The following is a 26,931-nucleotide window of genomic DNA, read 5'->3' on the forward strand; positions in this document are numbered from 1 at the left end:
GGAAGTGCCGAGAAGGATGTACAGCAATGCTATAATCGGTGAATGAGGCCGGCGCTCTTCGGGAACCGCAGTAGGGAAGAAAAAATTTCTAGGCGAACGATGAACGTGGCCCTGATAAAACTGCTCAAGATTCTCTGACTCTGTTGGACGCCTCGCTCCCATTTCATTCTACCGAGGGTATATGAGCCTCCATTTGTATCAACTCCGATGGAGATTCCACAAAGATCGTTCGTGAACCGGCTGGATGCAGTAACACTGCCTTTTTCGGTAAAGCAGAATCTTTTGAAAACCAGATTCGTTTAATCGCCAAGCCAGAAGGCTGAACAAAGTGGCAATTTAAAAAACAATGAGACAAATGTCTAGGATCAGGTAAATCACCAGAAAAAAAGATCAGAGCAAGCCATTACTTTTGCTATCATCACCATTGGCCGCTTTTCACACAAACTGGAGCGTTGTAGGCCGTCACCCGGAGCCTGTCGAACAAAATGTTCTGAACACCGTTCTCCGTGAGTTGTAGCTGCGTATTGTGCATCTGTACACACAAGCGTGCATGCACTTGCATTTCTGCAGTTGAGCGTATATCATTCTATGTGTGCGACTTCCGGAGTAAGCACGACCTTTCACTTTCGATATGTATAAGCTCCGATCTGGGATCGCCACAAAAGCAGCTATAATGACCGATCTGTTATTTCTTACAAACTTTGGTCCCACAGAAGTTATAGGCATGATTGAAATGACAGGATAGTGAAAAACCTATTTCTCTGAGCATCAAGAGTAACTTTTTTTCGTACAAGTTTTGGCTGATTGTGACACCAATAACAGCTGCTTACCGTTTATTTCTTGAAACCCATGAAAACGACTTCAGGTCTCAGAGGCATCAGTATCAGGTGGACCATAAGCCTAATGGCAGCTTCGACTGGTCGCTTTCGATCGTTCTAGAGTGCTCTCGCGGTATAGTATTAAATCACGTGGGCGAAGTAGAGTGATCGGAACACACTTCTCTTGTCATTCAAGGCGCCGCGCTCAACTTCAAGGTGCTCTCATCTTCGAGCTTATAGAAGTCTCACAAAAAAACGCGATCACGTGGCTCCTCTTATTGCTGTGAGAGCCGCTGAGCGTTCAGATAAAGCAGGCCCACTCTGCCTCCAATCACGAGAAGACTCCGCGTGAGTGTCAACCAAGTTGAAGCGCAGTAGACACCAGTCAAAAGTACCATATGTTAACCCTATTGGCAATTCCATTTTAGGGCGTATCGGCCCTGTTAATAGCATCATGTGAAGGCCTGTGAGGATACTAGCTGTAATGGAAATTATTTTGCCCAGATTGGCGAAAAGCGAGGGCATGTATAAGTTTTGAAATGTAATAGCTTATTCTCACTCATCTTTCAATTTTCAGGTGGAAGGCTGCACTTTCTCCGTTCACAGAATGAGAGGGCATGGCCGTAGGGAGCAGGAGAGGGCTCTCAAGAAGACGGAGTCAGCCGACAGCAAAGATGTAACCGTCGGAGAGATCAATGCACCGGTGTATCCGGACCTTGCTGGTTGGCCGGAGAGGCTACAACGTCGTGGCATAAGTTGGCGAGTATTGTGGATCGCACAAGTACACGACGCGACTGTTCGAATCCGTACAACGTCGCGTAGAGGACACCACATGCCTTTGCGACATTTACATGTTCTGCATTGCTCTATTTCCATGTGCATGTTTCATTTGACGCGAAAGATTTGAACTAACTAGACCTGTCTGCTCAGAACTGAAGGAACATAAATTATTAAGTGATTCTGTTCATTCATACTTTAAGGCGATATTAGTAGCTTGTCAACTATTAGTAGTATGTCAACCCGTTAAATGAGTTGACGAATGAATAGGAAATAACAGTTAATGGCCAGCTCAATACACATAAGAAAGATTAAAAGTATTATTCTAGTTATAAATAAGCAAAGGAATATTTATTCAAAGTCATACATACAGAAACAACACATTTGTCAGCCGAGCAGCAATTGTTGAAACAAGTAGAAACCGCTAAAAAGAACTGTCGTCAATTTCAGTGAGTGTTCCAAGTTGGGCAAGAAGACCGTTGACGCGCAAGCAGTCCTGAATATTTTTTGGTACCTAAATAATCCCAGCAGGTGGTACAGTTTCACCCATCACTCAGCGCGTCAATCTCCCCACCACTTTCATGTATATCCTTATTTCGCATTCACGCATATTCAGCGAGTAAAATCAGACGTAGGCAGAAAAGCAACGTACAACATCCGCACTCCTGTTTCTTATGCAGCCACACCACAGCAACAGATGTTCCCACAAATGTCCCATTGAAGCGATATTTCCAAGTTGCATTGAGGCTCTTTAAATTATGTGCCGGTTGACACTTCTCTTTACCACCATACTGGGTGTGAGTTTTTATTACGTCATTAGTAGCAAAGACCACTAATGCACAAATTTTGACACATAGTAGGACACATAGAGAATCCTCCATTTTGCCAAAATGCACTAATTTTCGTATGCAATAATTTTCTTATAATACTAATATTGCATATAAATTAGAATTCTTCACAAAGCACCTCTCCGATATTTTTTGACAGTCAGTACACAAGAGCAAATACCACTTCAGCGGCGTACACTGTGGAAAGCGCGCTCAATTTCAAAGCAGAAGTGATGAGGTAATATACCTTGATAGCAACTTACTTTATGAACTAACAATCGGCCAGTGTAAAGAATAGAAACAAAATCGGTGCTTTATCTAAACACACACTCACTGAATAGACTATTTTTCTACACATTCCATGCGCGTATCAGAATCCTAAGTTCCATGGATTAGAGCGTAGTACTTTTGTTTGCCTTCCATTGTTTAGCACAATAAAGAATGTTGGAACACAGTTATAATTAAGAATAAATGAAATTCCATCAAAAGCCCAACGCCGTGCTCTATATTTATGCAACGCCTCAGAGCATAGAAGGTTTACGTAGAAGAGGAACTCCACTATGGTCTGATAATTCTCCATCGCCTTTAGTCACAGTTGGTGAAGCTTCAATTCGCTAGAGAAAGCGTTGTCTGAATAGTTTGATGCTAAGAAAGGTCTTTGGATGAAAGAGATTGCAGCAAGGGCTTCTGTGTAAACTCTAAACTTTGAACGGCGGGTTATGTATAATTCATTCAAGCATACGAATGAAAAAAAGATGACGAAAAAACACCACTGACCCGGTGCGCTAGAAATGTCCGCACATAACGACGCACACACAACAACACAGCAAGAAGCACACCCGGTTAGCACGATGAAAGTATGAGAAAGAGGTCGTTCGACTGAAGCACAGAAGACGCGGCGCAAGAAGTTGAAGCAGTGCTTGACGCCGTCAAAAAACGTTCACGAACGGCAAAGTTCCCAGGAAGAGTCTGCCTAAGGCACAAATCACGCTGTCTTCACACACGCACACGCAGACGCAATCACTCACTGAAGGTGTCACTGGGTTCTTGAGGCGTCCATGTCATCGGCTGCACTTTAAGTGATGTATTTGTTTTACAATGGCCATGCATAGACACGAGTGTCGCTTACAAGCACTGTACGTAAGTTCCCTTGGCGACGATACATGTAGGCTTTGTCGGTTGCGTAAGTACTCGTAACCAACTCCAAACAATGTGCCAGAAGTGTGCGAATTCACGCTATTATACGAGCATTGGAGAGCACAGAAGACACACATTGAATTAAGAAACGCAAGGATTTGTTTTTTGTTGCTCAATAAAGCTGCTCTTTCTTATTGGCAAAGTAAAGAACTTTCTCAAACATTCCCGCCAGCTATTACAGTTCATTCAATTCGTTCTTCTCTCCTTTAATGTATGAAACAGCACATAAAAGTGATACTTCATGTCATAGAACGGCAGCAATAATACTTTCCGATGAGTTCTCATTTTAGTTTACATTTCTTTGTTTCTAGTTTTCCGGATGAACTGAGCTAGTTCTCTTCGCAATTTATTATGTGTGTGGTACTTACTCTCTTTTACATGTCTGTGGACTGGCAGTCTGCCTACACGAGCAATGAGCGTGTAACTTATTATTCCTTATCTTAGAAACGGATCATGATTATTATGAGACAATTTTCTTAATAAGTGACTGCCAGACGAGAAACGTTACCGACTCAAGATGCTAAAGAACGCTACTGCGCGGCGGAATAGGTGCATTGTTGACGCGGCTTCAGGACGGACGCGCTTCGCATTCGCTTTGGTTTCTGCGAGTCGTTGACGATTACGTTCTGTTTTCAGCCACTGTACAGCACAGAAGTAGCACTCGCTCTGGTATAGCATACACCTATATGACCACATGACTGACAACTATTTTTATAGTGAACAGCTTTTCCAATGGTTCCTCAACGTATGTAATCTCTTTTTCTCGGCGTTTGGCGCTGAACCTATTGCCTTTCCCATGGCAACAAAAGTGGCTCTGGGCACGTAAGCAATCGCGACACCGTAATCAATGCTTTTCCTCGCCTATCCACTTGATCACTATGAACGAGTAGGAATTAACGAGATGCTGCTTCAAAAAATACTGTTATAACAGCGTCAGAACTGTAAACGAGCAAAATCCATAAAATGCAACATCGCTTGCCGCTTGCCTTTGATTCTCCCTGTTGTTAAATCTGACCTGGCATTTTTCTAGGCCTAGCCAAAAGGGGTGTTGATGCAAATTGAAAGGTGTTCTTCACTGCTTAACATGCCACAAATGCTTCATCTCACGATGAGTGGCCTGTTCAGCGAAGAGCACTGAATTTCTTTGTCACTGCAACAGAAAATTATGCAGACATGTTTCATCGCCATGACCTGGCCTCTACCCCCTGCATCGTGTGGTATTTTCACAAGTCATAACGCCATTTGCCAAAGCGCAAGGACATTCGGAAAGGGAACAAGCACACAAGCCTGCACAGAAAATGACCGGCGTCATGTAGCAGACCGATCGACTAATGAACGAATCTCCGGACGGTGTACATAGTGCAGGGCGCAGCACGAGCGCTTAGCTAATCCAGGCATACTGGGTCAGTCCCTCGGAGGTCCAGAATTTGCACTCGGTCTTCTTATACGAAGTGGTTGTCACTACCTCCCACGTGGCATTGGCACCCCGAAGTAGGGCTACCGTCTTCGGGTATCTCATCCAGTCCGCCACGGGCACTGAGCGGCCACCCGAGCGCACAAATCGGAGCGCCATCTCTTGGACAGCATCTCGCAGAGCCAGATCTGGCTCTTCTTGAGGACTGCCACCAGCGTCGCTTCCTTCCAGAAAGTGACCTTGGAGGTCGAAGAATGCCACGAGCGTCCACGGGTGCAGACTGTACGGAGCCTCATGGCCCAGTATTTTCACCTGTAGTTGAAGATAGGTTAGGAAAAACGATGCAATTGAAAATCACTCTACAAAGCTCAGAGAGTGCGACACTCTCGCCACACTCATAATTGTATAGCACTACTTCATGTGAGTGATCACTGAAGATTTAACTGCGTTGACATTCTTTGAAGCTAGTCCTTTTGGCCGCTCGCTTTGTTTTGAGGTTGTCTGTCACTCTCCCACGCACAAAACACGGGTCTGGTGGCAAATGCAATGACAATTCTTGTAGCATTTACTATAATTTGAAAGGAACTGAACTGTCAGTTAGGAACAGTTTTAGAGACTTGCTGGGCTACTACGGACACGTAGCTAGCAATGGCCGAAAAACAAGACATTGCTCTTCGTCTGCGCGCCCAGCAGCCGTGCATTTGCGCACCTTTATTACAAGCAAGTGCACTTCGCCAGATTTCTGATAGGTGTCAAACGTTACCTAATTGACCACGAGATATCCACGAACGACGAGATATCCGGTAAAAAGAACAGAGAGAAATGATTTTCGTAAGCCATCACCATAACAAGCCAAGAGATAATGATCTCAAATAAAGCATTGGGTGAACTGAAATGCACGACTCATGTATTAAGCAGAATGAAAGTCTACGAAAAAACAAGTGGCCGCATGGTGGGATGGGAAACCATGTCTTCACATAACGCGTGCGAAGCTCTTACCGATTGAGTTGCCGTGGCGCTGTTTTCTCATTCACTTTCTGTAATACTATAGGCGCACTGGATCCGGACCTGGTAGTGTTAGCTAGTGCCACAACTTCTGACCTTGGCGGCATTCAATACACGACAACCATCTCGAATCCTGCAGTTTTAATGCATTCAGACACATCATGCGAGAGTTTATTGGCTATTTGCTTTCTCTAAAAGTTCACTTACGTCATGACGCCTTGCGCCATCAAGGATGTGCTGCTTCAATCGCAAAGGCCACGATTTGTGGCGCGGGCTAACAATCCTAGGCCTAGAGCTATCGTACACATATATTCCTCAAGAAAGTGTACGGGGAAACGGTGCTGGTGATAGCTCCATTGGTAAAAGCATTGCACGCGTGGTTTCGCAAACACGCGTGCATCAAGACGCATCAAGACGTGGATTCGCATCCCACCTGCCGCCAGTTGTTTCTTCGCGACTTTCTTTTCCGTTTAGTCACCATTCTGATATTTCAATTGAATTCTAGTAATTCATCCTATGCTTTCCTGGACTTCATTATCTGTTAGCTTTATATGATTGAAGCAGACCGTAAGGGCGCCATGGCTGAAAGCTTATTTACGTAGAAAAAGGCATTGACAGGGAAAACATAAGGTCCCCTAAGGAGATAAGGCCCAAGTAATGCTAATCCCCAGATCACTCCAATTAGGCATACAATATTGAAAACATTGAGAGTGCAACATACCTCATTGCACACTTGAATTTAGAAAATTTTAAAACCAACGATTCAAGTTGTCAGCGGGTCTATGCAAACGGGAGCTTCAGATAAGAGAAATTTTTAAATATTTTGACTATATACATAGGGCTGCGTATTCATAAGGTTGAACAAAATACAACTGGATGTTCACGCCGCTACACCAACACGAGTGAAGCATTGCAGTGCTTGACATTTGATGAAGGAGTCCGCAAATGACTAAAACGGAAGGCACGTGCAAGCACACAGCTGATTTCGAGCTATGCCGAAAATGCAGAATCTAATTAATGAGGCTCACAAGTATGATTGAATGTGCGAGTTGGTGCATCATATTCTTGTGTTGCTTTAGCGCAACTCAGGGTCCTATAATGTAAAACTATTCCAATCTGTTTTTATTGCAATCTACTGAAATCAAATTTACGTAACTACCGACGCAAGCATCAGGCGGTAACCCGCAACGTTCTTTGAATAGCCCAATCAAACGAGTTCCTCATTTATAGGAGAGAACTTTCTTCCTTTCAAAGCGAATAGCATTGCCTACAGTGAGCACGCTCAAGTGGGCAGGGTTTCGATCGGGCTGAGCCAGCACGGTGAAAGTTGATAACTGGATGAGGTGGGCGGTGCCGGCCTCTTCGATTGGTCCGCTTCCCCTTACTTAGCTTGCGGTGGCTGATCGAACATCGGGGTGGCATACAACGGAAGGTTCAAAATGCCGCTAAAACGGATGCTCAGCAAAGAAGAGTTGGCAGACTGCTGTTGTATACATGCGGAAAGGGCTAGATAACGTTATCTGCTCCGTAAAACGTTTATTATACGCCAATAAATCTATTCTCCCCGGCACCTCCGTGTAGCCAGTGCCAGAGCGATCGGCGGGCAGCCATCTTCTATTCGTTTCAGAACGGGGCTCTCTTCGGCTATTTAGGAAAAAAAATAGGTTTTGTTCGGCATATTAATGCGTCTTTAAAGCCTGCCCATTATTTTCACGTGGTGAATTTTTCGCGGTTTTGTGACGCCGCGTGACAGACATGCGAGGTAGGCGCAAACCAAAAATTTTTGACAAATAGAAAAGAGCTAATAGCGAAAAAGACGTCGAATCCGAAATAATTATTTTTCTTTCGTTCGGTTTAATAGTGCATAATCAGTGTGCACATGATATCAGATGTGGCGTTTTGGAGATTTTTGTGACGCTGCGTGACACATAGGCAAAGTGAGGGTGTTCAGAAAATTTGCTGACCAATCGCGGAGGGCTGACTGCGGAACTGGAATAGAAAAATCTAGAGTAGCTTTAGGTTGTAGTGCCTTTAGTTTGTCTATGAAGGAAAAAGTCCAGACAGGTATTAGGATAGCGCTCATCCTGTCACCTGTCTGTCCTTTTTCCTTAATACTCAAACTGAGTTATGCTATAAAGCAAGACACAAACTAAGTTCGCCACTGTATGCATAACTTTATCGCCTCACTTACCACGAACACGACGCTCGCCTTCTGCGGCCAATGTTTCGTCCTCCACGATCTAATTACCTAATATATAGTAAAGGGATACCTGTGGAGTCATTGTTTGCTTGGTAATGCTGTTCGTCTATGGAGTATCATGGGCACTCAAGAAATACGTGATAAATAATCTGAATATTATGTCCACACCCGAATTCAGGAGAAGTGTTGCAGAGTATGCAAGTCAAGTCAGCTCAAGTCAATTTATTCTCCTCCGGCGATAAGAAATGAGCAGCCGCATTAACGGCTAAGTGCTGCAGCTTGACAGGGCGGCTGGCGCCCAAGGCTAGAAAGTATTGTACACAATAATCATGTTACTGTAACGACTACTTTACACTTACCTATTAGCCACAAAAGAAAACAACATAAAAAACAGCATACAATACGACAAGCACAAAGCGAAACACGCTCAAAAGAAAACTAGAAAAACGCAGATATGCGGTGCACAAATGGGCGGCAGGTCTGTTAAAATAAACGTATTGCGATAGAGAGGATTCGCCACAGGGAAACAGAACTATTGGAACAATTGAGGCTCTACAAAGAGCTATTTTTACATGTAATTTTTAGTCGAAGCCGACGAAATATTGTCTCCATGTGTCGGGAGATATTTGCTGTCATATTAAACTGCCCACCGAGGCCAGTTTAAAGGCATATATTTCACCATCTTTTTATATATTTGTTGCGGCAAAACTGAGTGAAGGGAAGTATCCCAATTATTTCTTCCTAAGTCTCTGACTAGGGAACCACCTAAAACAGAAGAGAAATAAATATATTGCTCAGTTCTTGCATCTCTGTGGATTCCCATTAGATTAGCGCTGTAGGTGCTGCTCAGCGAGCTACTAACAATAAAATATGTTTTTAAATAAATAGGCGTTTGCGATATTAGTCACGTTCTTCCGACCTCGCCTCATTCGCCTTGTTGTACCGCTTTCGCGACATTTGTACATTTCGGTTTGTGCCTTCTATAAAGGTTAAGCAAACTTAACGAACAATTGTCTTACCGGCTTGGACGGGTGGATTTCAGACACGTATCGGTAGACGGGTGACTGGAACGCCGTCGCCAAGTTCGAGGCCATGTTCGCCAGTGGACAGGCGACTCGAAGGTCTGTCACCATTGTAGTGTACACCAGCTCTGGCGTGATACCCAAGTCTGCGAATGCACACCCAACACCATCATCGTCATTAGCAGCAGCAGCAGCAGCCTAATTTTATGGCCACTGAAGGACGAAAGCCTCTCCTAGCAATCTCCAATTGCTCCTCTCTTGCGCTTTCGAATTTCAAATTTCCACTGTAAGTTTCCATATTGCGTCGCCCCACCTAATTTTCTGCCGTCCTGGACTGCACTTCGCTTCCTTTCCAGTCAACATTATGCACTCTGAATAAAACAAAGGCTGATTCGCGCAGACGTTGCGACATGAATCGAGTGTTCCGTTTAGAATGAAGATTGGCACTTAGTGGTGAGAGTACGGAATCAAATGAGCCGCTAAGTAATGCATTAACAGTAGCCGTTCAGTGTCCAACATACTTAGGGGATTTGCGTTAAGCCTAACTAAATCTGGTCTAGTCATTATTTGTCTGTTTGTCACTAAGCATTTATGCAGAGTTCATTCTAGCATCAACCTGACTAGATTAAAAAGAAAGCGTATGTTTATACGTGTGTACTCAGGTCTCCATTTAATTTCATTAACAGATCACCTAAAACGTGTAGACGCCACAAAACTTGTTTTCCTACCCATCAGATCGATATGTTCTGTTTCAACAAAAAGAAGAAAGCTGCCATTCGGGCGTGAGGACTCTATCATATTTTAACTGGCCATTGGACCAGAATCTTCCTACTATAGTACTTACGGTAAAAAGCCAAGTATCTTTTACGAACGCTCAGTAATCCCAAACTACTTGACTGCCTTTCCTCACCACATGCTGTGTTCTAGAACACTAATTAAGCTATATGATGAAGTAGCGGTACCGGATGCGTACGTGGTGTGTATGCCTTGTTAAATATAAGTGAAGATAAAAAAAACAACATTGGAAAACGATGTGTTCACGGCCAAATACGCCACCCTGGACGGATCTATCCCTAAGGTTTGCTTGTGAATACAATGGAGACAGAAATAAAGCAAGCATTTAAAGAAACTGATATGTTCTAAAATATTTCATTGCAGTGCGGCAGCGTTCAAATAACCGTTGCTGCTGGCAAACATTTTATAAAAGTAAACTAGGAGGGCATGCTTCACACTTGGCGTAGTTAACGGCACGGGTAAATGTGTCTTTGTATATGGTGTATCTTCCTCATATATATTTTTGCTAAAATCAATATGAGCATAGCAAACATGGTGCTTTCGCACATAAGTTCTTCGGCGCTGCGGACTCACTTTGCGGCTAATATGTCAGTATCAGGCGACTAATTACCAAAAAATAATTATCATTTTGATTAGACTTGGGGCAGTTTCTTATATGGCACATTTGGAGGCATTTGCATTGTATCGCACCCCTATATTTTTTTTTTCAAATATGAGGGCATCTGCGTCGCTGTTGAGGCTAAAAATATCAGTGTCACAGTAAGAATTAACAGCAATGCGCGCAGTGCAGCAGGCGTTGATGAGCATCTGGTTTATATTTGCTTATGCTTGCAGCTCGAGAAGCAACACGCGGAAATGTTTTCATCATAGAAGTATACTTACTTTCACCACATGTCAGAAAAGCGTGTTTACTCGTTTTGCGTTGTTCTCTCTCGCTCTCTCTTTCGCACTCTTTTTTTTTTCCCCCACTAACATCGCGGACGACTTTCATCAGCGGCGGGCTGCTTTTGTTGCGCGTAAATCTCCCGGCCACCCTTCTGTCTGTTTAAATGTTTCGAAAAGAAAACTTCCACGCCCTACGCGCCCAAAAGAAATCCTGAAAGCAGCGAGCCGAGCACACGCTCAGCAGAAAACAGAGAGAAAAAAAATGCACTAGAAGTAAGAAAACTTTCCCTCGCTTCGTTCGCTCACTTGAGTGCCAGGGGCAGCGCGCTCACTGAATGAAAGGCTCTGAACCGAAGGCATTATAGAAGGGGTTGAGGTAGAGGGGGGGGGGGGGAGGGGACGGGAGGAGTAACGCGCTCTCTGGACCGTCCGCCCGCAATCAAGGGGAACTTGTTTTGCGAATCCGAACGATGAGTGCCCCTGCTATGTTCGTCGCTGGGCGCGCTTCCTCGCGGAATTTCGGGCATTCGTCAGCCCTTTGTTGCCGCGAATAAGCTTCGCCGCTCGCCTCTTCCAAGCGCGGCAGTAATTACAGCGAACTAATGCTCTCCATCTCACCGTGATGACGCGATACAATTTCGCTTCCGCTAAAACCATTCCGTGTTTCTTCTTCTGGTTATGGCCTTCCTCTTGGTTAAGTAAGACCGTAAATGACACGAACGCAGGAAGCGCTGCTCTTCGCTCGCGGAAGGCGAAGTCTGGATTAAAGGCTCACTTCGTCGACTGTAATTTTGCGTGAAATTGCGTCTCTGGTTCGGTGTTCTTTATTACTGCGATAGCAATTACCGCGAGGGCAGACGACGATCGCGGCTCAATCTGGCGCGAAAGGGATGGAGGCGGAATGGAAACGTGCCGTCTTCCGTGGCACGCAACCTAACGTTGCGAATCACCGGGGAGGGGGGAGAGGGAGAAGGGGGAGAGGCGTTCTACTCCGGCTGCAACAGCGCATGTGGTGGCTTCGCTCGGTCTCGTGGCCGTATCTTGAGACAAGAGCTCTTTGCGTTAGGACCACAGTTTAGGTCCGTCGGCGGCTCGTAGCTTTGTGCGTGCTGGGTGTTGTAGGCGCCCACCTTGTGCTGAAGCGATGGACCGTACAACGTGGAGAAGCAGAAGTAGAAGCAGAAGTGGAGGGAAAGTATAGTTTCGTAATAAAGCATTTGTCGAAGTTACCTGTAGCATTCGTAATGTTGTACAGCTGAAGCGCCATTTGTGTGATACCCGAACCAAAGCTGTCGAGACTCGTAGTAACGTATTTCTTGTACTGGTTCCAAGACCAGTGGCTTAAGTCGTCTGGCCCCGGCCATATGTCGACTGCTTGGGACGATGACCCTGAAAACATATACAAGTCAAAATTTTACAAATACGAAAACATAAACAAAAACAATGGCAGATTGAAAAAGCTGCTGGCATTGGACGAACTATATTTAAGCTGAAATCATCTCATAGAGACGGTTCGTTTCTTTCCATGACCGAGACTGTACTTTGTTCTGTAGTCCGGCTTTCCTTTTTGTAGGCTTCACAATCGTTATGGAGTACTTATCGAATACTACACAAATTTAACTTAGCCTACCCAAAGCAAATACCTTAAGCGCCCTCTTAATGCAGTATGCACAACCTTCTGATTTAGCAAAGAAAGGTAAATTGCGGTATATTACATGGTGCTCCCTTTGAATACATATGTTTGTTTTTTTTTACTTTCAACATATTTGAGTCTTAACATATCGTAAATTAAGTACCACATTACGAGTACTGCGTGTTTACAATATTCTACTCTTTAAGGCAACGCTCATCAAACATGGAGCTCTTACCGATCAATATAGGAATGTCACACTTGGGATTGCCGTCGATCATTTCCAGTGGTGGCTTCGTAAGTAATGTGCCTAATGACGAAGAAAAATAAATGTATCGTTGACCCTTCGTATCCAGCAGTTATACTTTCTCTCTCACAATGGGTGTACTTATAGCCGCAAAAATAAAACAATAAACTTGCACCGCTCAAGTTCGTTGACACAGACTTACGGCAATGCTCGGAAACATACTTCGTACTGTAAACCGAACTAGAACAGTGCACAGCAGAAACCCGCTGAGTTCAACAAAAGTCATGTCACGTAGAATAAACACGTTCGTGAAAAAAAACGAGCAAAAGAAACATGAAGCACAATGAAAGCAAGGAAAAAAAAGCACTTCGTACGAAGCCCTTAGTAAGAAAGAGTTGCGGTACTGAAAAGAGCGTTGAGTTGTATTCAGCCCTCGTGCGTACGTTTTTTTTTTTTTTTTGTTTTTTTGCTTTTCACGTGTTTCCTGTTTGCTTTGTTAGGTATTTCACGTGTGTGTTTGTTCTACTCGAGCACGTTCCAGTTTAGCAAGTGTACAAGAATGAAAGCAAAGTACTACGCACCGTACGCCAATAAAACAGAAACAAGTCCCAACTTCGTAGCGACGTATAAAGAACGCAGCACGCGGGTAACGACGCTCTCTTCCGTAGACTTGGCGCTCATGGCGCGGAAAAATGTGTGGGAGTGCAGCGGAAGTTCAAGGGTAATCCTTAATTGCCAATTACTATGCTTTCATGCAAAGTCTTCATTACTTGCTTCTGGAGCATTTTTAAAAGGTCGTGCGATTCGGTGCCAATACACTCAACAGCGTTGTTAAAAAAAGTGGCGCAAGGCCTCTTTTAAAACAAGATAGCATCTCGCCACCAAGCTCCCAGAAATATTTATTAAACCGAGTTTCGGTTGCACTGTCAGCTACTCTTCTTCCAAATTTGGGGTAAATTTAACTCCTTTTTGTGAATCATAAAAAGCGCGGCGTACCTTACAAAGGGATAAGCTCCGCTAATAAACGAAACTCGTTCGGAAGAAAAGCATAAATTGAAGCTTTCCACTGTGTAGTTGCTGCACCCGAATCTTTATAAAACAAAGTGTAAGCCCTGTTCATCGTGTGCCAACACTTGCCTACTTGTGAGGCAGGGGTTCCTCATTTACGCTGCTAGTATTTCTCTAAATTCACATATACCTGAGGCGTCCCGCGTTGGCCACAATACGTGATGTGCTTGCAATGCACACGCTGAAACATGACTGCCGTGAGAACGGAGTAAATATATCTGGGATCGCCGCAGTGGCAAGTCGTTTAGCAAATGTTGCGCGCAGGCAATGTCCAACCGCGCCGTTCTCGTCCGAGCAGAATAAATTGAGGCAGTGCAAGGCACACGGCAACGGAAGACACCGTCTTTACTGGCTCACCGTCGACGACGAGGAACTGCTCCGGAAATATCCCCTGAATGGGCAGGTCGTTCTGGTCCCTAATCCTGAAAGATGGGTCGTCTTTACCCAAATGGGCCTTGATGACGTCATGACCGCTCAGTGCTCGCAGGCACGTGGCATTTGTGCAGCCTGAGCGCTGCTGGAAAAATGCCTTGTTGTGCTTGGCAACCTGCGTTGAGTAAATAACGTTGAGTGAATTTAGAAATCGAGGCATTACTGCGCATGTGGAATGTACAGGCAAAATATTTTAAATTTACTCAAGATTTATCGTGCATCGTGGAGGGGAAAAAACTAATATAAATTGGTTGCGCAGTTCGATGCCATAAAAAAAAGAAGAAACGGGTAATACTTCAACAAAAGAAATGAGCGCTACAAGGACGAGGACTAAAAGAAGAGCAGGTATGGCGGACAGGCGCTAACTTCCAACTAAACGTTTATTTGAAGAAACAGGATTTCTTCTTTTCTTCAAGTATGTTAAACCAACTCGCCCACATCAAGCTTCTGCTGCTTCAAAGCGGGTAATATATTATGGTCGTTTCCCAAATGTAACACAGAGTTCGGCTCCTGCTCTGAGAGAATGAAGCAGAAAAAAAAGAACTTGGCCGAACTCATCTCACGATGAATGTCATCGTTAATGTGATTAGCATAGAAAAAAAAAATGTGGCAAGGCATCGTATTGCCGCCGCAGAGACGCGTGATGTACGAATTGTTTATGATTCATCTCTAGCGCTTCCCACAGAATATGCTGAGTCACTCGGCGGTGTCGGCGCCAAGTCCGCGCGTGTCGAATGTGTGAATATACAGTCAGACAAGTTTGTATGAATACTTGCGACCCACGTTGGATTCCGTTCAAGCAGCGAAACAATTTAGTATGATATTTGTCATTAAAGAGCAGCACGTAGTGAGTGGCACATATTGACCCGAGTTCGCGTCTGATTGGTCAAAGAGCGGGCACATACCCAGTGGTGGATACCCAGTGACTCAAGCAGGCGCCAGAGCGGTCCACAGAAGTGCGGCACACACTTACTGGCTCGTACCGAGCGACTAAAGTTGGCATCAGCGAGGTTCAATGAAAAGCAGCGCGTGCTCAATGTAAAATACCGAGTGCTCCAAATCGGTGTCAAAGAGGAGGAGGAGGAGGAAGAGGAAAAGAAGGAAAAAAGTTAGGGAGGTCAATCAGACGGGCTTCCTGTTTGCTTGTCTGCGTGAGGAGAAGGGTTTAAGTGATGTAAGTGAAAGAGCGGAGAGGGAGGGAGAAAGGTACTATCGATGCGAGCACGTGCGGTTGTCTATCACATCACGCCTACAATCGGTCCTTGATGCCAGTCGATTTCATGAACTGTAGCAATGCCCACGCGTATTGTAAGTCTGCGATGCGTGGCGCCATGATCAAAGCATCTTTGTCTCTTAGAATAGTCCGTTATGTAATCGATTTAACACACTCAGAAAAGCGTAGCGTTAAACGTCACAACGATCACAAAAACACAACACGCGTTCGATCGTATCGTCGGGGTTGCATGAGCCACAGATAAGTGTGTCGTACATTCCAATAAGTAATGAGTGAGCTTTCGTAAAAGAGAATCCAGATTAGTGGTGGCACAGTAACGTTCCACCACGGCGGAAGAAGTGTTGTGGCACCTGCAGCTTTAATGTAGAATCGCGCCTGTGGGGATGACGACAGTTCGAGACGATAGGTGTATTCCATGAACTTTGCGTCAACGAGATTCATTGAAGAGCGGTACGTACATTATGACATTATGACCCTATGACACATACACAGTTCCGCATCCCTGATCACCCATGTCGACGTGAAAGAGGGTCGTTGAAGTGCGACACATAGGTATATATGTCAAATAGCCACTGACTCAAGTTAGTGCAATGGTTGTTTTCAACCCTGTTTCCTAAGCGCAGCAGCCTGATGCTCGACCATTGTTTACTCAGTGACCTGGATTGGCCGGGACGAGTGCCGGACCAGGGCGAATTTTTCCTCACCTGCAAAGCTTTCTTTCTGCAAAATCTATGTGCTATATTCGGGTGGATCACAACTTTTTGTTTCACGTGGCACACATTGTAGCACAGTACCGCGGAAAACGAACAGAATACGACACTAAACAAAGAAGAAATGACATGACTTAGAGCCACTAAGAGATTTGTAATTTCCTTAGGCAGTGAATCCATACGAAGAAGTGTTTTTCGCATAAAATTTGTAAGAACTGCCACAGCGAGCTAGATGAGTTAAGCAATTGCTTCGCATAACATACAGAGGCCAATATTTCTGGCGCGAATATCAAAATTTGTGGCTTAGTAATTACCGAATCTATGCTGAATACCTTGGCATATATTTATTGGCATTTATAATGTATAATGGAAGCTGAGCAGTATATAATTCATTCGTTAGCGGACATTTTCAGACAAACGCCTTTCTGCAAGCAAGAATTATTTTACCCCTAGTATGATGACAAATACGCTGGAATTAGGCCTTTCTTTGCTGCATTGCGCCAAAGTGGCTTACTTCGTAAATAACCTTACTACGCAGGACTATTTTAGGGCAGGTATCTAAAGAATGAGGTGAACCGAAGAATCTCTCCTAAATGTACAATTCTTCAGCGCGACCACGCTGCAACTATGCAATATAACAATGTGCTACAGTGTAAATATTTAGAAAGATATTAGCTTCTGTTATACTGTAATTTCCTTGTAGGCATGAAGTCCACCTCATAAAACTCCGAAATTTTCCATTGGCAAGTTTTAAAAGCTCGCATGGGAATGCATTTACAGAAAATGCAGAAACACGTGGTATCTATGCAACTAAACTTATTCCTCTATGTATATATTTCAATACCGTCAATGCCCGAATGCGTTACGGAAGGTAGCGGTGAAAAAAAAGTGCGTGACAGGCGGCTAGTTCATACAGTAATCTTCAGCGGTAGATTGAAATTATAGTGAATAACGACTAAAACAGTTAGCAAGGTTCTTGCATCAAGCTTTTCGGAACCAACTTCGCTCCTTCGCGTGACGCTCAAGTTAACTGGTGGAGCTACAACGAGTTCAAATGGGTTAGGAAAACCAGGTCTGATGGATGTTAAATTTCAGGGCCACATCATTCGCGTCTTGGTCCACTACAAGCGTGCCATCCCTTCTACTATAATAATAATAATAAAAAATGCTGAAGGTTTCTTTTTCTGAGAAGAGCGATGTCATTTCGTTCCGACAGGAAAATTTTTATTAGATTTTTTTTTCCAGACAGGCAACTTGAAATATTTCAACGCGCACGATCATCACGGTATACTACAGAGAACACCGAGCAGGTGTATTTTTTTATTTCTTTGTTTACGTCATCAGTGGCACTGCGCAGTGAAATGGTCATTACCTGTGCGTACGTTCTGTTCAGTACTGAAGAGGGACCGTCAAGCCAGGCAGCTCGGAAGAGACGTCCCCAGCCAGCCTGGGGCCCCGCTGCCAAAATCGCTAGCGCCAGTGAGGCGCCCGCATCCGTCCCCACCACCGTCACCTGAGGTGTAAGTAAATAAAGTTTGAGAAGTTCAGAAGAGGGCGAAGTTGGGACGTTTCACTGAATATTTCGTACATAAACTTATCAGTTCGTTAACACGACAAATGCACAGACAGCAAAATAGACTATATTACTTTATTGAAGGACACCAAGGATTTCAAGCCAGTATACGAAGTTAGCTGTAGTGCGAAGTATCGACACTTGAAAGTTATTTTGGGCGCTTCAAAATGCAATACCTTAGAGAAGAAAGAGCTCCAGGAAAAAGTTAGAGATTGCTCGCCTAAACTCATTCTTGAAACAAATATGTGGCACAAAGGAGCAAGTGGTAACCTTGTACTTGAGTTCAGATTAATAATAAAATTTTGCAGTAGAATGCATTCGCCCTCCATGCAATCAAACTTAGAATCTACATGACTCATGAGCATATTTTATCTCCAGCCTTTATTTGTATTCACAACTTTTCTTGCCCAATAAACGGAGTAAGTATATAAAAAACATACATATTTTCGAGTGCAATATTGCCTCATCTGAGGACTGCGGCGCGAATCCAAACACATGCTTCTTTAATTAATCTCACGCGCTACAAAGTAATTCGAAGTTATCCTGCAACGCATACGAGTTCTCAAGTAGGCAAGGTCAACGAAGGGAAGTGCTAGCTTGAGGGGAGCACACGTTCACCTTCTCAGGGTCCCCTCCAAGGGAACGAATGTTGTCGCGGACCCAGGTGAGAGCCAGCGCGGCATCCCAGAGGCCGTGGTTGACTTCGGTCCCCAGCGCAGCCAGGGCGAGGAACCCCAGTGGCCCGAGGCGGTAGTTGAAGCTGACGAGTACGACGTTTGTGCCTCTCGCCAAACGCCCTGAAGGACTCAGGCCGGGCTGGTGGCCGGAACCCAGCTGGAGAAACCCACCATGGATCCAGACCAGCACATCCATGCCGGCCTAGGGTAGAGACAGAGAAACAAACAGTCCTTCAGAAAATATATGGTAATGAGAACAGTCTTCGCTATGTTAACTATTTTCAAGAGAAAGTGGGCTCAAGGATGAACACGGAAGGAAAACGAGGTCTCTGCAAAGCGAGCCGCCAAAGATGATATACCGCGGCGACAACTGAGATTCAGTCAGAAGATAAGAAAAACGTTTCACAGCGACGTCAAGCTCCATAGTGTCGTTTCACGTACAAGAGTACATAAAAGCCTATGCACAGTTTTCTCCTATCGTGGGAATAAACGAAAACTGAGTACATGTGACGTCAGCAGTTGTATACTTGGAGCCATGTGGAATCAGGAGTACCCATCACGGCAACATACTGTGGAGCGCGGTGAAACAAGACGGTCACGTGTATAGATGCGCCACCAACGAGGAACATCGTGCCGTATATAACGCTTGCCGGTGTGTAGTCGGAGGCCGTCAATCTGGCGGACAATGCCCCATTGGTTGTTCTCGTTCCCCCATCCTCCGTAGAACATTCATCAGGCGTCATCAGCTTACCGCGTTTTAGGTACCTTGACCTTCGGCCTGCGGAGTCATAGGCTCAAGTTAAGATGAGGAAGTCCAGCAAACAGTGCTGATGAGGCATTGTGATACCTCCATAGTAGACAGGGTGCAGAAGTTTATTGCACGGTATCAAAAGTGCATTGCGGTGCAGGGGTCGTACATGAAAAACTGACACGTTGAGTTTTTCTTACATTGTAGAAATTGAGATGTCATGTGAAAGTTGCCTCTAATTACATTTTTTTATTTGCCCTTGCATGTTGAAAATAAATCAAAACTCGATGTTTCATGTCTATTACGACCTTTCTTCCAGAGACCACTTTTCCCAAAGCCCATCCGTTGTCTCTACGCTCGAGCCCGCAGGAGTAATTATGCCGCGACATGAAGCAGGAGGATAACAATGGAGGGAGCGCTAATTAGAATTGTAAAACCTTATCTCCCCTCAAGGAACAAATTTAGATTTTTGACTAGTGTATCTCGAGTTACATCTCATAGCCATGGGGAGAACATATCTCTACATTAATTTCTTTACTTTTCCGAACGAAAAAGCGCACACCGGAGCAGCCCGACCGTAGAACATGATCTAAAACCGTTATGAGATATCGCCTCCAAGACGAAAAAGCATTTTGTCAAAGTATATTGAAAATAAAATGAAGCGAATAAACAAAACGTACCACTCGTTCTTGTCTTCTTTGTGATTATCTGTTTCATGGAGACTTCGAAGTCTTTACATAATACGGAATTATAGGTTATTGGTCGAGCTCTATAGGGTGTGAAGTATTTTGAGAATAAAAATTTAAATATTGGCGTGTATTTTTTAGTTGCAGGACTATCACCTGTGGCTGGTCTTCGCGACCAGCGGCGATCTTTCAACGATCATGGGAACCCTTATTAAAAGTGCTGGACGGATGAGAATTGGCCAATAATGAGCAGCTCCTACGTAAGAGAAGTTGTAGAAATGCGGGACCTATATTAGACATGGATATGCATGGATATGCATGGATGGAAACATGGATATGCTTATTGTTTTGACACACGGTCTCGAAATTATAGTTCAGGACACAGTTATTGGAAAAACGGGTGCATACGTAAGTGGCTGAAAGTTGCAACGCAGTATTAGACGCCGAAACTATCAGCAATATGTGTAAGACTTCCTGAGCATCATCCGGCTTTAGGCGACACGTATCACTGCCATATTAGAACTGCCGTTTCTGCAGACCTTCCGCACTTCATTGCTTTGTAACGTTAACTGCGGGAATGGGCTTCACAAACGGGATAAATTGCAGCCGCATACGATCTTTCATAGAGCGTCGATCGGTTGATTTGTGGTCGCTACCATTGATTACTGCTAGACTTCATTCATGAAAGCACCAGCTATATATGCACGCAAAATTCGCCACTTTCTTCCGAACTGCGAATCATTCAATGCAGTATAATGTTAGTCTTAGCGCTGCGCCGAAACTAGTCAGACCGCGGTTCTAAGAAAACAGGTGAGGGGGTCGATATGTTGATGCGACGGGGGCATGAGGGGAGAATACTGCTACGCAGTACAAGCCATAGAGTTTCATACAAAGAGGCGTCCGGGAAGACAGGCATCTCACAAGGCTGGCTCGATGACGACTGCCGACGGTGGTGTAGCGGGCGTCGCAGGACGATGGTGCACGAGATGAGAGGGAAAGAATGTCGTCAACTTGCATACCTTGAAGTTTACTGTTCGTCCCGCTGAGACCAATGTAGGCACACAGCTGTCTAAGCAGAAAGGTTAGGGCTTGCGCACCCAACATTCATACCAGCCTTCCAACGCTGTCACTTGGCTCCGCTACTGAGTCGACCGAGTCGACGCAGATCGTGAAGGAGCGTCCTCTTGGCTTGCGTCGTTCCTGTTGCCAAACGAACTGCGCGTCGCTGGAGGTATTCTATTCTAACGCTGCGATGCGTCAACGTTGCCCAGCGGACGAAGGAGTTCCGCGGCGAAGTTCCATGATTTTAACGCGACAGCGTTAAGGAGCTCGTGTCGCAGAAAAGCCGGTGTCGTCGGCGTCGTCGGCGTTGGCCGTGAGTGAAAAATCCCAGAAGGGAATTCATAAATAAAAACAACTTGCAAGATGGGCTGCGTGGGAGTCGAACCAGAGTCTCCGGAGTGTGAGACGGAGACGCTACCACTCAGCCATCAGTTCAATGGTTCAAAGCGAGGCAAAAGCACCTCTAGTGAATGCGGTGTTGCCTTAGAAACATGCCGTAGAATGCTATATTGTGGTTTATATCGGTAATTATGAGCATGTAATTACAGAAGTCACAGTTAAACGAGTCGCAAAGTACGTTTCCGCTACGTTTCTTCTGCGCTTGGTGCACACGCAGAGCCATCCTGCCGCAAACAATAAAGAATTCCTCCTCGAAATGTACGGCGCTGCCCCGACAGGTGGCACGCCACTCGCTCACTTTTCCCCTTCGTCTCGTTTGAGCGCATTGGGGCCGTGCGGGACGCATGCGGAGATTCCCCCAATACCCTTGTGTTTAATAAGCTTTCTCGCTCTCTCCCCTTCCAACTTCCAGCGTGCGTCACTCGCACCCTCGTGTTTAGGAGACGCGGCTCCTCTTTCCGCTCACAGCGCGATTCCTAGGTGCAGCGTCCTATGCGGGACGCCTTTGGCGTGATCGCTGCGCCGTAGCGCGTCTGGTGGGAAAGCGTCCTCTGCGATGTGTGCCGTGCTGCTGGCGAGGAGTCATGCGTCTGCGTGGCACTTCCAAACGAGATAGAGGACGATCCCATCGAGGCGTCAGCCCCATGATCGCGTCCGCTTTCATGGCGCGTCGCGGCCCGGCTGTCCGTGCCGATCCCGTCGTTTGACTCGCGTAGATCGTTTGTCCCTCGGAGACACCGAGTTCTTTGGTTCGTTCCCCTTACTCAGGCGCACGTTTCGTTACCGTGCCGAACGCTGCGTTGCTCGGCGCTCACCGCCTGTCTTTGTGTGACTCAAGAGCATGCCGAGCGAGTGAGTGGGTGGTGCGAACGGGGTGCGATAGCGCTATCACGTTCCACCCCTGAAGACGAAGCTTAAGCGTCCTCCAGTTTCTTTTGCCTCTCACCCGCACGCGTGTGCCGTAGGTGTGCTGTCGATATCGTGACCGCACGGTGGCGCCGCCGACAGCACGATCGCGCTTCGAGTGTTTTATGTATTCGCTATCACTGTGAAATATGGGACACGACTTACTAGGTAGGGATAACTTCAGTAAAAAAAACATCCAAGAAATGGCCACACAGTCTGCACGACCCTATGTCAATGACTGCGCTAAGCAGCCTCACTGCTTAACCTTTACATCCATTTTGCTCGAAAGCTTCATCGACAAAATCATTCGTAAGTCCAACTCAAGTTGTACAAAAACGATGCTCAAGGTTTGTCTTCGCTTAAACGCCACTACGCAGCTTTCCAGTCGAATGATATGCACGTGTTCTAGAATGCGTAGATGAAGCTGAATAATACCAGCACTAAGTTTATGACTATTATTAGGTCGCGCAACTTAAGGAAACCATTTTCAGCAATGGATTCACTTGTAGTTGCACTAAGTTTTCCAGAACAGGATGGCTTAACATTTGTGGCAGGATTGCTATGTTTATGAATGCGCACCCAAAACGTTGCATTATTATTTATCGATGTAACTATCAACAGAGAAGTTTTTCTAGCAGTTCATGTAGCACAGGTAATGATGTCTGTCCCGTAGGTCTCCTTCGGTCATCGAACTTAACACTTCGAAATGTCAATATCGCTAGATGAGAAACTGGATTCGCTCGGAAGAGGACTTTCGGGTCGCAAAAGAAAAAGGATCGACGTAACCAACCGGCCTCATTCATTGCACATGGGACGGCGGGCAAGTGCTTCCGGATTCCAATTACGCTCGAACTCTAATGGATCGACGCTCCATTTCCGGTTCAGCAGTGCCGAACTAGGCGGCCACCCGTGAAGGAACTGAACGCGCGAATCCCCGAGAAAATTCAGCTATGTAGAAAACAAAAAGAAAGGAATGCTTCTGTAACAAATGTGCATGAGAAAAAAAAAAACTAATCACTGTAGAGGGAAGGTTCGGCGGTGCAGCTACATGCCGAAAAGGAGCCCACCGTCACGCAGGACGAAGGGCGTGTTATCTTTTTGTTTTATTGTTCCTTGGGTCCTCCCTTTAAATCGACCACTGGCTCCCTTGTCCCCCACGCAAACTGAACTCTCCCTAAATCCACCGCCACCTCTTTCCTTCAGCGCCACCTCCGCTGTCGCTGACCCCCCGAGGAAAACCCTTCGGCCGTTCGCGAAGGCCGTGCGGGCTCATCGATCTTCCCAGTGGCGGCAGCACAACCTTTAACGACACTCCTCCAGGAGTTGTTTTCGGCGCCTTCCATGTTCGTTTCTGCTTTGCGAGTGAGTTTTCTTGTTTGGAAAGTTTCGTTTATGGTTTGTTATACTGTGTCTCGGAGGTGGTCGACTCAAGAACGTATAAGCATCCTACCCGTCTCTTCCTTTTTTTGCTCATATCGGGATGAATGACGCAAACGAGGTCCGGCTAGTACCTTATGTCCACTATTTGCTGACTTGCCCGAGGGCGACAATTCGAATGCCTTCTAGCGGGAGATAGCAGGCCGCGCATGAGGTTTTATATTTGCTTCTAGACTTAAGCGGGACAGCGCAGCCAAATATTTCAGATGTCACGGATTTAAGGAAATGCAATCTGTAGCTTATTACATTCTGTTCGTGTGTTGCCTGTTTGATGTGTACAGTGGACGCCATGATCTTATATTGGCTTCTAGTCTTAAGGAGGCCAGCGCAGCGAAATATTTCAGATGTCGCGGATTTAAGGAAATTCAGTCTGTAGCTTATTACTTTCTGCTCGTGTGTTAACCTTCTGATGCGTACAGTTGTCGCCCTGTTTTAATTTTTGCTTCTAGACATTAGGAGGAAACCTCAGCCAAATATTTCAGATATCACGGATTAACGGCAGTTCAGACTGTATAGCTTATTACTTTCTGTTCGTACGTTACCCGTCTTTTGTGTACAGTAGACGCCATGTTCTCAGAACATTTAAATTATACATTTATTGCTTAATGTCATTTAATAGGTAGAGAAAAGTCGGAAGGTTTCTAGAGATATGGTCAGCAAAGAGGAAGAGCGCAACCCATTTCCTGTCGCATTTTAACGTTATACGGGTACACGTTCTCACCATGCTCGACATAAGATGTTGCAAACTAATGGTAAGATATCGTCACCGTGTAGTGACGGTAAAGAACAAAGTAGCAATACTGCAAATGACGAAACTATTATTGGGTGAACATGTGCCCACAAAGACAAGCTAACTCAAAGCGATTGTCCGCGATTGTCGAAATCTGATCAGCGGGTCAAGCTTGTGAGCTTTCATCACGGAGTATTCTTTCTCCGTGGCTTTTATCCAGGAGTCATCGAAGGTTCCAGAGTAATCGCTGGTGTCCGCGCGTCTTCCAGACAGTTCTACACAATTCGCATTGCGCATACATGCAACCAGATTACACAAAGCCCGGTGACAACAGACCGCGCGTAGAACCATCGATAGCATTTGAGAGATTTCCGATGCATGCAGGAGCGTCCTGCGTTGAGCGATAAAATTTGTTACATGGTGAAACGCGGTCACCCGATGGACAATGACCCGTGTCAATATATTCTCGATATTTAAAACGCAACACTTTCTGGCGATGTGGGCGTCCTCGTGTCTGAAGGCTGCGGCTGTTTTTTGTGCTCCTTGTCCTTAGAGAAACTACAAGGCGCTTACGATTAACCCTTTGCTAGATATGCCCCTCGTCGCGCTGGTCTACCCAATCACCACAAATAACGAACTTCCGACGACAATCTGTTTCTGTAGGAAAATGCGAATACCACATTTGAGCGATACCTTTTCAAACATTTCGAATATATAAGCGAAGCCATGACTACAACATTGGCCCGAAAAATCTTACGTGAAGCATGGGATCATTTTAACCGGCTGCCGAACTGATGGTAATCGCAGGCGAAAGGGGTCGTGACCATTTCGAATAAACCTAAACGAACGTTTATCATGGCACCTCTTCCTTGCTATATGAATACGTGTTCGCCGATTGTTCAGATCGCGTAATAATATGAGTGCTACTCAAGGACACGTTGATCAAGGGAGAAAATATACATATCAATTTCAGCGCGTAGAGCTTCACTTCGTCGGTTCACCTCTAACTCTCCCTTTCAGGGCAGTGAATAAAATATGAGCGCAGAAATTTTCGATCCATTGGTACGCTTTGCATTTTGACGACTTGCGAATACTGACTTCTTACAAACTGGGTGTATCAGTTAGGTAAGGAAGTCTTCACTCAGTGAAGTCAGTGCGCAACGGAGTTAGAAAAAGTTCGGCAGCAATGTTACAATCATGTAACACGTGAAGGTGAAAGCCTGAGTGGCACACTTGGTAATGTATTAACTTATGCGATCGGAGGGGTCAGGCTTCCCGGAAGACATAACGAGCCACAGTGTAAGGTACACGTATGGAAAGACGTTGTCTGCAAGTTTCAGCCTACTCGAAGCGTTGCCGTCTCACATCGTCGCGTTTCTGCTTTTGCAGTTCGTCTTCTTCGGCTCTTTTTCGATGCTTTGCTGCGGCTTCGCGCGCTCGTACGGCGGGGTCAGACTCGCGCCAAGGACGTTTCTCTGCAACCTCTCAGCAGGGGAAAGCAGCACTCGTAGTCTAACGCCTTGCACCCGCCGCTTCGCACTTCGCACTGCGTTAATGATTTGGCCAGCATTCTCGGCCGCAGCATACTTCCGAGGGGGGTATGCAATGCTGTATTTATGGTTACGATGCTTCTATCGAGCTTGTTCTTTATTGAAACGTATGTTGGTCTGTGTGTTGTATGGGTAATTTCAATGAATGTGCGCACTGTTCACTTATCATTGCTGTGCGCTTGTAGCCTCTGCTTTAACGGGGTATGGGCCATTGCATTTATTGCTTGCTTACGGGGGTATGAGTGAGTGTGAGTGAGTGAATGAACTTTTATTTGGTCCAGCAAAACGCGATAAAACGCGCACCCGTCTAATCCCACGACGGGACTTACAGATCTAGTCTGCCGGCCCGTTCGCGAGCGCGCTGGACGGCCAGGATTTGGTCCTCAAAGACGGGACTTCACAGGTCCGCGTCCCACTCTTCCTTTGTGAACTTCGGGCCCAGCGACCCGCACTCCCAGAGCATATGAGGCAACGTAGCTACCTCACCACAGGCCACGCAAGAACAATTCTGATAAATCTCGGGATATATGCTATTAAGGGACGCCGGATTTGGATAGGAGTTCGCTTACAGGAGTCTGAGTGTGACCGCCTGTGGCCTGCTTAGCTTGGAGTGAGGCGGCAGGAAAACCCTTCTCTCTAAGTAAAAGAATTTTGTGATTTCGTTGTGCATGAGAGGAGCGTCTCTGTGTCCGGGAGAGAGTCGCCCGATCCGAGGGCAGCGCGGTCGGTAAAGCCACGCGCAGCCTCGTGGGCAGACTCGTTGAGGTTCACAGGAACCCCCTCAATCGCCCCGACGTGTGCAAGGAACCAAAGGAACGAGTGTAGGGAGGTGTTACCATGTTTGGTGCCTTTCAAAATGTGTATTGCCTGCCAGCCTCCCGGCCTTTCTGGAATGCACTGAC

The 26,931-nt window shown here is 45.6% G+C and overlaps 1 protein-coding gene across 1 annotated transcript in view; it reads right to left on the bottom strand.

Annotated features, from left to right (window-relative positions):
* Positions 1-3,116: 3,116 nt before the first annotated feature.
* The window catches only part of LOC126537493 (para-nitrobenzyl esterase-like), an 87,803-nt gene continuing 63,988 nt past the window's right edge, over positions 3,117-26,931 (bottom strand). The window contains exons 4-10 of the mRNA XM_050184519.3: positions 18,453-18,713; positions 17,634-17,774; positions 14,243-14,432; positions 12,809-12,880; positions 12,171-12,329; positions 9,258-9,406; positions 3,117-5,345 (exon numbers count right to left, since the gene is read on the bottom strand). Coding sequence (XP_050040476.1) covers positions 5,001-5,345; positions 9,258-9,406; positions 12,171-12,329; positions 12,809-12,880; positions 14,243-14,432; positions 17,634-17,774; positions 18,453-18,713 — 1,317 coding nt within the window. The 3' untranslated portion in view covers positions 3,117-5,000. The remainder of the gene's footprint in view (positions 5,346-9,257; positions 9,407-12,170; positions 12,330-12,808; positions 12,881-14,242; positions 14,433-17,633; positions 17,775-18,452; positions 18,714-26,931) is intronic.

This window comes from Dermacentor andersoni, chromosome 4 (genome assembly GCF_023375885.2).
Source record: "Dermacentor andersoni chromosome 4, qqDerAnde1_hic_scaffold, whole genome shotgun sequence".
Classification (NCBI taxonomy): Eukaryota; Metazoa; Arthropoda; class Arachnida; order Ixodida; family Ixodidae; genus Dermacentor; species Dermacentor andersoni.